The sequence below is a fragment of the Pygocentrus nattereri genome, chromosome 16, assembly GCF_015220715.1.
Source record: "Pygocentrus nattereri isolate fPygNat1 chromosome 16, fPygNat1.pri, whole genome shotgun sequence".
NCBI lineage: Eukaryota > Metazoa > Chordata > Actinopteri > Characiformes > Serrasalmidae > Pygocentrus > Pygocentrus nattereri.
This window is the reverse complement of record NC_051226.1, coordinates 23557983-23568605: the sequence shown is the minus strand read 5'-3', so window position 1 is coordinate 23568605 and position 10623 is coordinate 23557983. Positions and strand designations below refer to the sequence as shown.

At 40.6% G+C, this 10623-nt stretch overlaps 1 protein-coding gene across 1 annotated transcript; it reads left to right on the top strand.

Annotated features, from left to right (window-relative positions):
• The first annotated feature begins 5295 nt into the window (after window positions 1-5295).
• Window positions 5296-9306, top strand: trarg1b (trafficking regulator of GLUT4 (SLC2A4) 1b). Its single transcript, XM_017704248.2, has 3 exons — window positions 5296-5907; window positions 6885-7008; window positions 8083-9306. The coding sequence occupies exons 1-3, from the start codon at window positions 5524-5526 to the stop codon at window positions 8088-8090; spliced, it is 516 nt and encodes a 171-aa protein (XP_017559737.1). The 5' UTR covers window positions 5296-5523; the 3' UTR covers window positions 8091-9306.
• Window positions 9307-10623: the final 1317 nt, after the last annotated feature.

Sequence of the window (10623 nt, the reverse complement as noted above, 5' to 3'; positions counted from 1 at the left end):
TGTAGCAAGTACATGAATTTAGGCACCCTTTGGCTGAAATCACAGCCTCCAAACCTTTCTTGTAATCTGCCAAGTCTCTCACTGATTTAGGATTTTTCTCCACCTTTTTGTATTGCAGAACACAAAGTTCAGTAATATTCATAAGTCGTCTTACATGTTTGAGATCCAAAGATTTTCAGTAATATTTGATCTGGGGACGGTGAGCCTTAAGTAGTTCAATGTTGATTTTATTGTATGTTTTGGATCATTGTTTACTTGTAATTTCCAGCCTCTTCTTCAGTATCTTCGCTGACATTAGGGGATATTAGCTTCCAGTATTTGCTGATATTTTGTAGAATTCTTCTTTAGTTGAACACTTCCTGCGCCACTGGCTGCCACAAACACCCGGAGTAGAATAGAGCCATCTCTATGCTTAACGGCTGGCAAGGTGTTATTTTCTTGAAATGCTTTTTTTTTTTTTCTTCTTCAAACATACCTTTTGGTCATTGTAGCCAGACAGTTCAATTTTTGTTTCATCAGACCACATTATGTTGATGATATGATGTGTACTTCAGGCATTGACTTTAGTGGTGAGATCACAGTTATGTATATTGTCTGATGACCTTTCCATCTAGAGGATGTTTGCACAGTGCATCACTGTTCCTGGGCCAGGCAAATCTTCCTGTGGGTCCTAGGCAGTAATGTGGGGGTTTTGCTTTGCATGTTTCACCAGTCTATGAGCACTTCTATCAGGGATTTTACTTGGTCCTCAAAATCTTGTCTTGATTTCAACAGTTCTCTTTAATGTCCATTTCTTAATGGCATTTTAGACAGTGAAAACTGAAAGCAGGAAGTGTTTAGATGTCTTTTTATACTCCTGCTTTTTAAGAGTCTATTATCTTAAGTTTCAGATCCTCAGTCGAGTGTTTAATAAAGTTTTAAAGGGTCCACAGTTTTGAGCTTTGGAATTGTCAACATTTGACTTGGATCAAGACCTGATGAGTCAAATGAGCTTTAAGTTAAAAAAAAGATACAGTAGTAGAGCAACTGAAAGGGTGTCTAAACATATGCACATGATGTTTTATATTTATTTAATTAGAAAAGAGAATAACAGTCATAATATTGAATGTCATATTTAAATTTGTTCAAAACAAAGTAACCACTGGAAATCAACAACATTACCAAGTGTGTCCAAACATTCACACATAACTGTATAAATAATATTTCTCCCTATCATTGTCTGATAGACAGATAGATAGACAGACATGCAGATAGAAAGATTAATATATAGACATGCACAGATAGCTAAACAGATGTGAGGATTTTGTTGCAGCTGCTCAGAAAACTATATAATGATGTACAGTTCTTGTGCTGATGTTGCTTCCATGGGCTGTTTGGAACTCTGTAGTGAGTGATGCAACAGGATAGATGATTTTTTTGGTGCTACACGCTTCAGCACTCAGCAGCCCTGCTCTATGAGTCTGAGTGGTCTATCGCTTTGTGGCTGAGCTATTGTTGCTCGTAGATGCTACCCTTTCGCAATAATAGCACAATTAATAACAGTTGACTGGATCTAGCGGGGCAGAAATTTCACACACTGACTTGTGGCAAAGACAGCATCCTATGACAGCACCACGTTCAAAATCAGTACGACCCATTCTGCTGCCAGTGTTTGTCTATGGAGATTACATGGCTCTGTGCTTGATTTTATAGGCTGTTAGCAGTGGGTGTGGCTGAAACACCTGAATTATGATGTCCACATACTTTTGAACAAGATGACAAACATAAATGAATTTTATCACAATTAAAAACCACAGATGGTAGCAAGACATTTTATAATAAGGATGGTCTTTAATAAGGACAGTTTGTGTTCTTGTTATCTTTAATTGAGTGTGCAGGGTGAGGCAGTGTCCTGGAGGGGGCACCATTGACTAACAGTCTCAGGAGCAGTATTATGAGCACTAATAATGATTAAAAGCATTATCAAAAACATTGACGTATAGTAAACAGAGCAGTATACTTTAATTATACTGCAAATATGACAAGACACCAGTCCCAGTGTTGGCTGCCATTGTTTATATCTAGCACTTTGTGTATAAAGGCTGATTTGACAGAATGTCTCTCTTGTTTTTTTTACAAATAGTAGGCTCCTCTGACAAATGTTAGTGGTGAGGTCCATTTAATGCCTCAAAGCCCGAACTGCACATTACAGAGAACAATGAGCATCCTGCTGCGCAATGAAGGAAGCCAAGTGGTACACTGATGCTAAGATGTACGGTCATTCAGGTGTTGGGAAAATTTCAATTATGAAAAATTGTGTAATTCCCTTTTGGCGTCTAACCGTGAGTTTCATAGAAATTGTAATCCCAAGGACAAAACCTACAGTGGTCTTCTGACTCCACATGGGTGTTAACTGCGCAACGCAGACATCAGAATTTCAATATAATGCTCATCAGAAAACGAAATGGCAGCCATGTAAGGAACTGGATGCTGCACTGGGCCACACATTAATCAGAACATTTTCCAGTGTTTTATATTGCCTACGTTGACTAGGCTCAACACCCTTGCAGACTGCCAGCTCATAGTCCATCAGCTGTGGTTCTGACCTGGTGATCACAGCGATGCTTCAAGACAATCTGAATGCTACACCTGCCCTTCCAGCTGTACAGGAAATTCCTCATAAGCAGGAGCTGCTATGTTGAATCCTGTAGCAGGGGAAGCAGCACTAGTAAAAAATAGTTCTTGCAAACTTAAATGCAGGGTATCAGTTCCAGGATGAGTAGAAGCAGAGGGAAGGCCTAAAAGTAGCTTCTCTGGCCAGACATGCGCCAGTGCATCCATTCCATTGTGTTCAGCTTCCAGACAGCCACATCTGGAGCTGACAAGGGTGAATGCCATTGCTGTGTACATCATGCCACCTAAAGAAAAGAGAATGTCAGTCAAATGCCCAGCCTTACATGTAAAAGGAGACCAAGGATGTGGGAACACAATTATGGAATGTGACTATAGTGATAGACCTGTGAGCTGGATGGTCTAAGTCAGTATACAGTCCCAAACTTGGCACATGCTCCAGGAAAGTGAATACAGCCACTATGGATTGACTCCTCATTGAGGAATATAAAGACGAACCATCTAGATTTGGAAGAATTCTCATATCCTTTGATCTTCCTGGGAACAGCACAGCCCGCATACACTTGGTGAACACCTTTAGAGCCTGCCATAGCTGAAGGGCAAAACCTTGAACAGACTAGCCTTGCCTTGCCTTGGAATTATGGTCAGCATCCTTTATTTCTATGGACATGAGATTTTGTTTGGGACAATAGCCAAAGAATATGTCACTCACAGCATGTGAAGTCACGTGTCCCTGGGAAGATCTAAGCTTGGGCAAAACCAGGTAGTGTGAATTGCTGTGTGAGGATATTCTAGCAATGAGACTCAAATGCTAGTCTACTTAGCTGTGGGCCCAAACAACTGCCTGGCTAGGAGGGCAGATTTCTCAGAGTACTTTTACACTCCTTAGGGAGAGAGAGATTTTTGTTTTATGCTTCACTGTTAATTCATTTAGTTTAATTTTACTTTCTAATTACTTTAATACAGTTTGTTTCATTATTTCATTGCTCATTAAACATCTGACATTTTGGAAAATATGCTACATGATTATTTACATGACCTACAAATGCTAGCTGCGAGGTTGGCTGGGAGAGATAGGGTAAGCTTAGTTTTACTGGACAGCTATCGGATCCATGGTATTTTTCACATAAGTGTCTATGATACAGGACAAGACAGGATGTATTTCAATGAATGCGTTTCTGCTTTCTTCCTTTATTAGCCTGTTACTGGTAGAGTTAGGAGGGTATGATGGTGATGTGTAATGGTGTATAGTGCCACCTGCTGCTTGTCTCAGGTAGAGTTTCAAAAAAGCAATCTGTCAGTCAGACAGTCAGAGACTCAGTAAGAGACACTGGATCTCATAGGTAATCTTGCAGAAAGTCTCACTGCAGTCACCTCACCAAAGTTTGGCAAACCTGTTACCATCAGGATTCAATCCAGACCCTAGTCACATGAAGTAACCAGGTGTAAACAGGGTCTTTGCTTAATCTCCATGATTATGGCAATATTATGTAAGAATTTTACATTAAAATAACAGCTTTAAAATCATTTTGATGGGACACTGACTCACAATAAGGAGAATGGTGCCTGCTATAGTGCTAAGTAACTTTGGAGGAGTGGGCTTGAAACCTCTCGCAGAGCTGCATAATACTTTATGGTACCATGTCAGGTTTAGCTGTAAAAAGCTGTAAAAAGAAGCTAGCTCAGTTTTCCCAGTCCCTTTTCAGGAGGACACACACCTACCATGGGCTTTTGCATAGCTGTTTGTGTGGCCATGCCTCCCGAGCTCATTAGAACCAGCACCAGCCAGTAGCAGGCTGCTACATAGCACCCCCCTTCAAATATCAGCCGGTCCCTACCAGCTCAAGCCAAGGCCTTGGGTGCATACACAATCCCGGCCAGCACAAACACTGCAGGGCACTTGCTCCTCAACACCAGGCACTCTGAGTCTTCCCACAGGGCCATGGCCCCACTGCCATGGCTCCGCCAGTGTATGGTAGAGCTCCCCACAGCAAACCATGCCAGGTCTTGTGCAGTTGTGGGGGTGATGGCTCCCACACCATCTCCAGCCTCCAGCTTTGCTGTGTTGGTCTCACTGCTGAGCCTCCTTGAGCCAGCCTCGGCCTCCAGCCTTGCCACGCTGGAGTTTGCAACCTCCTGTAATAAAATCCTGTGATTTTACTCTATTTTGTAGGTCGACATGGTTCTTTCTCTTCTGATGTTCTTAGCAGGTGTTTCGCTGGCAGAGTCCGCCTCCCGTTTGCATGTATTTGTGTGACACAAGCATGTGGACGCGACAGATTACATTCACGATTTCCTGTAACCTGTAACTCTCAGCTTGTCAACAAACGCTCGTGTGCCGCTGACCATGTGGCAGACTCAAAGCACGAGTCGTATTTATGACAGTAGCGAAAAGCGAAATACACTCTGCAGCCACAGGGGGACCCCTGAAGGAAAAGGACCCGTTCAGTAATTCGCTTTAAAAGGATAAAAGCAGTTTTTTGTTGTTCTGAAGTGAAAATGCAAACTAGAATAACTAGAAAGGGGCTGACAAAACGTGTTGCAGGATTCGCCAGGGGGGGCGTCTCACCCCCCTCGCTCCCCTATAACTGAGAGTGTGGAGGTGCGCTCGCCCCATTACAAATACGCGTCTTGCTGCGTTTATAACGTCAAATAACGCCTCCAACTCCACCAATTAGGCGCTCCGCTTCACCCTCCGCTCGCAGCCTCTCGCGAATGTGAGTTCTGCCGATGTTCAAATATTGATGAAGCAGCTGGATGTCCAGTCTGTCTCCCACACGAGCTCGACGCTGCAGCCCTCGTGCGCTTCTAACTGGATTAATTCAAATCGTTCCGTCTTATGTTTCATGCAGAAGAGTCGCGATCTGAAAGCGCTGCGCTGCGTTCGTATCACTTCCTCGGTGCCTGAAAGAGATGGCCATCAACACGGACGCCGGTTTGGAGACAGGCATCCTGGGCGAGAGCGGAGCGCCGCAGCCGGGCGATTTTGGAGACACTCAGAAACTTCTTGGCGTCACAGCCACGGAGTCCAAAGAGGGTCTCGGGACTCCTGGGTCTCGGAGGGGCAGCGTGAGGTCCCTAAACGCGGAGCAGAATGGACGGAGGTCACCGTTTAAATCCGGATCTTCGGGAAACATCACTGTCCGAGCTCCATCTCCGCTCAGTCTGATCCGCGTGTCGTCCCCAGCGCTGACCCCAAACGCGCCCGAACCGCAGAGCTTCATGTGGCTGGCAGTGCTGTCCTGCTTCTGTCCGGCCATCCCCTTCAACATGTTAGCGCTCTACTTTGCGCACGCGGTGAGTCTGAGGGCACCTTAAGCTTAAATGAACAACGACGCCCTGAATTTGCCTTAAATGGATCATTTCTGAATAAAATACATCAGCAAACTGCAGCACGGCGAAGAAGATGCTTCTTCAAGGGCTCTTTAGCAAACGATTCTGTGTAGAACTTGCCACGCTTAAATGGTTCTTTGCGTGGTAAAATGGTTCTTCAGACTGATGGAGAACTTGTTGTATGTGGTTGCATAGAACCAGAAAGATTTCTTCTCTTGGCACAGCGTCAAGCTTGAAGAACACAAACAGATATGTATAAGATTCTCCATCAATGCAGAGAAACATTCACCACACAAAGAAGCATTTAAGCTTGACGTCATTCTACATAGAACTTCTTACCTTTACTCTTTCTCAGTGCATGAAAAAACACAGCTCCTGAAAGCGGTTCCTCAAGGGTTCCTGAGTAAAGCAGCAGCTGTAATAGAAGCATAACTCAGATTAACACTGGAATAGGTAAATGGGTCTTTGGTTAAGTGACTCTTCTCTATTAGTTATGTGTCGTCACTTTACGGATCTCCAAAATGGCAAGTTTACAGGAAAAGGCAAACACTATCTTTACTTTCCATGTAAATTAGTGTAAAGAGATTTTATTCCAAGCAGTTGTGGAGCATTTCTATTGGTCCATACTTTATGAAAATGACAAAAATGGAGATGCTTTTTTTTTTTAACAGTGATGGTCCTTTACAGGACTCTTTTCCCAAACGGTATAAATAAGCTTGAAAGACAAAATTGTGTTTTGATTATTTTATTCATGTGGAAATAATCCACACATTTGAATCAGGCACATTCAGTGCACCAGGACTTCTGTTTTGGCTGCCATGTGTGGATTGAGATCTTTTGGACTGCATAAAATCTCTCATTTTTGTCAAATACGCGAGCTGCTCCTTACAGCTTGTCTGTGTGTGTGTGTGTGTGTGTGTGTGTGTGTGTGTGATATTCAGTCACGCTCCATGATCCAGACAAATGACTTTGAGGGAGCAAAAAGACTGGGACGGCGCTCAATGCTCTTCAGTATTATAGCCATGCTGTTGGGTCTGGGTGTGATTCTTTATCTGGCCATCACAGGTAAACATGCATGAATTTGTTTTCATATTTTCGATGATAGAAACCTTTTACTGGATGGCTCTTTAAAGAACCCGTTTTATAAAGAACCTCCACATGATGTTGGTTAACACACTTTTACATACATGCTATCTGTAGGTTGATTATGCAGTGGTCATTTTGTTGTTATAACATCGTTATCATCTTTGTCCACTTATTTTATTCATTGGCCGTGTTCACTGAGCATGCGCTGCTAAAATGATATTTTGGCAAGTGAAATCATCTTAAATCTTGTCAATATATCAAATATATATCAAATATTTCAAGATTGTTGAAAGAATCTTTTAAGATTCTAGATCTAGACATTTTTACTTGTTACTTGTTTTGACATATAGTGGTTACAGAATGAGAAAGTTTATCTGGATAAAAGTAGAAAATCTAGAAATAAGTTAAATACTATTATAATATTCTCACTATAATACCCTCACAACAATCTCTAAATGAGAAATGTTAGATGGTCATTTGCAAAAGTTTGAACACCCCTGATTAAATTATATTTGACTGATTTTCTAAGTGAAAATAGGTGAACTCGTCCTGTAAAGAGAAAAAACTTTTTCTTTTTGTTGCACATTTTCTATGAATTTGCTAAGTTTAATATATTTGAAAACAATTCAACACATATAAAATGTGCTATACCTTTTGCACAGGCCACATGTTATGGTTTTCCCCAACATGTTAAATTCAGCAAATCAGTAACTGCATTAAAACGTGCAGAAGTGTGTTCTCTGTAGAGGAAGTCGTAATGCCTCACTTAGAAAATCAACAAAACATATCATTTGATCAGGGATGCCAAAATGTTTTCATATGGACTTGATCTGAGATTTTTACCTGCTGTCATTTTTTTGCAGTGTATAGTCTTTACCAACTCAAATTTATTCCCTAGACCAGCACATTAAAGCCAAGAACCATTGAAAAAGCTTTACTTATATATATATATATATATATATATATATATATATATATATATATATATATATATATATATATATATATAATATAATTTCTATCACTTTCTCTTTCTTTGTCTGTGCCCTCTAGAGAGCTGATATTCTGTAGTGCAGAACTTCTTTTTATCATGGAGGATCACAGAGGTCACGGTCTTCTGAGGAGAAACGATAGTCCTCAAGAGCTTAAAGGAAAGGAATCAGATAACATGCAGTAAAAAATGAAAACATCATGCATCAAATTATGTTGTGGACAGTGCGTACCATTCATTATTAATATGGATTTCCCATGCATGGTCTGCTCTGTTTATGTTCTCTGAGGCAGCAGCGGAGTTTCTGGATGGGAGGAATTCATTGTCTACTATCACTGACCATCAGTGTCATCAGACTTTACTATGTTACACTCATACAGTGAAATAAATTTAAAATGAAATTTGCCAATCAAGTTCAAAATTAGCTAAGATAGACCATTTTGCACAAGTGCTCAACTGTGTGGAAGCAAAAACTGATTAGTGTAAAAACTGAATAGTATTTATGGACTTTATATGTGAACATTTTATTTCCCTTTATGGTTTTATACTTTATATTTTATATTTAATTTCGCTCTTTTGTAACTACTTCTGCATGGTGCAATAAGCTGAAAAGAACAGCAAAAATGAGAAACAAGAATGAAATAATTCTGTGGACTATTTTTCTTAAAACTGTAGCCTTTTTGAAAAGTGTCAAGGGAAAGATTTTTTTGTCCTGTTATTCTATATGTCCTGTGTGTTTGTCCATGTGTATGCACAGAAGGAACAGTTGGGTACTGCAGTGTTAATGAATTATTTGATTCTTCTGAAACTGTAGTGCAGTGGTGAAACTGAAGGGTCTGTGAGATTAATCTATTTACATATTGTACAAACACAAATAATTATCATAATAATATATGATTATCTATCTTTTATTCATTTAATTCATTGATTGAATTTAACCGAGTTGAAGCACTTGATTTTTTTCAGCAGAGAAAATCATCCATGATGTGGTTTTACGAGAATGCTGAAGAAAGGTGGCTGGTCTGCATTCTGGGCAGAACAGTCATGCACCATTTAGGCAGTCCTTTTTAACAAGGAGCTGAGTGTTGAGTCCTTCAGTCAAGTTTTGATTCACCATTATGTATGCAAATGCTATGTTAATGTTGTATGCAGTGCCGGATAGTTTGAAACGCATGAAAGATTTCGTGTATGTTTCATTTTCATGCATTGTGCAAATGTGACCTGTGCTAACAAGGTGCCATATTATCACACTCCTTGCATGTCTTCTATTAAACATGCCTGGTTAACGGATATCTGTGTATTTTTTTTTAACTTAACATCCCACATTTAAATAACAGTGTCAATGTATATTGGGCACCTACTGTGCATCTATACCAGGGGTGTCCAATCTTATCCACAAAGGGCTGGTGTGGCTGCAGGTTTTCCCTCAAAACAAGCTGGAGAACTCGATTCCTCTTGTTCAGCCAGTTGGTTTCAGTCTTCAAACTGCTGATCTGGGGATCTCTTGCTTTGTTGGAATGAAAACCTTCAGCCACACTGGCCCTTTGTGGATAAGATTGGACACGCCTGACCTACACTAATTTCCTATTTTATCAGATCAGCTTACTGGCTTTTAGTTTTTCTACACCTCCAAAGTTCAGTCTTAGAAGTGGGTTGCATTTTCTGCTTCTCACAATCCAAGTAACCCCAAATACATTCGATTATGTCTAGGTCTGATGTCTGAAAGCTTTAAGTACTGTTTGTCCAACAGTGGCAATTTTGGTGGTCTAGCAAGTCTTGCACGGGTGTTAGGAGTCCCAAGTTCTCTATATATTTTAATAACTTTAATAACAAATAAGTTTTTGAAATGTCTATTTATTCACTAATTTTCCTTTCCTCATGCAAGTGGATTATAGCTCATAAAATTATATCTGTATGAAATCGTTAATTTGACTGGAAATTAAATCAATTAAGGATGATCTCTGACTATGACATGGTACTGTAGGTATGCTTTGTAGGTTTACAATTACTGACTGTAGCACATATTGCAGTGTAATGTATCAGGCGCCAACTACCCTGTTTATCAGCGAGAAGGAATCACCATCAGACCAATATCAATTTGGGTAGTGGATCATTCTTTACTGTGCAGTGAGACCAAGACGGTAGTGGCCTGGTAGTGGTTGAAAGTGATCTTATCATGGTCTTTTTCCCTTGATAAAAGGGGCCTGATAAACTGGGCAATACTAACTCAGGCCAGTCATATTCATTAAAGCAAAAACTGTGAAACGTCCTAAATCACTTTTATTCTAATATGTTTCTCTACACACCCCAGTGAATCCAATCAAATGGGCGTGTGAGCATGAACAGTGGACTAAATGACCTTCTGCTCTTGTATCAATTAGCCATCCAGAGCAGAGGAAAAAGAGAGAGACAGAGAGGCTATGAGAAACACAGAGATCAGAGTAGATGGAGGCAAGTCTAGTAATCAATACGCTGTCTCCATAAGTGCACTCCTTTCATATGTCTGTGCATTTAGTCATTACCAGCTTCAGAGTGAGGTGTGGTGGCATGGCTAAACTGAGTTCTCTCACAGGAAATTAGAAATGTCCTGGCCTCCAGCTGCA

What these genes read in the sequence shown, in the direction of transcription:
- trarg1b (XM_017704248.2), top strand. Translation starts at nt 5,524, where the DNA reads ATGGCCATCAACACGGACGCCGGTTTGGAGACAGGCATCCTGGGCGAG. An exon ending in CGCTCTACTTTGCGCACGCG is followed by an intron (nt 5,908 to 6,884) that starts GTGAGTCTGAGG and finishes TGTGATATTCAG; the next exon opens with TCACGCTCCATGATCCAGAC.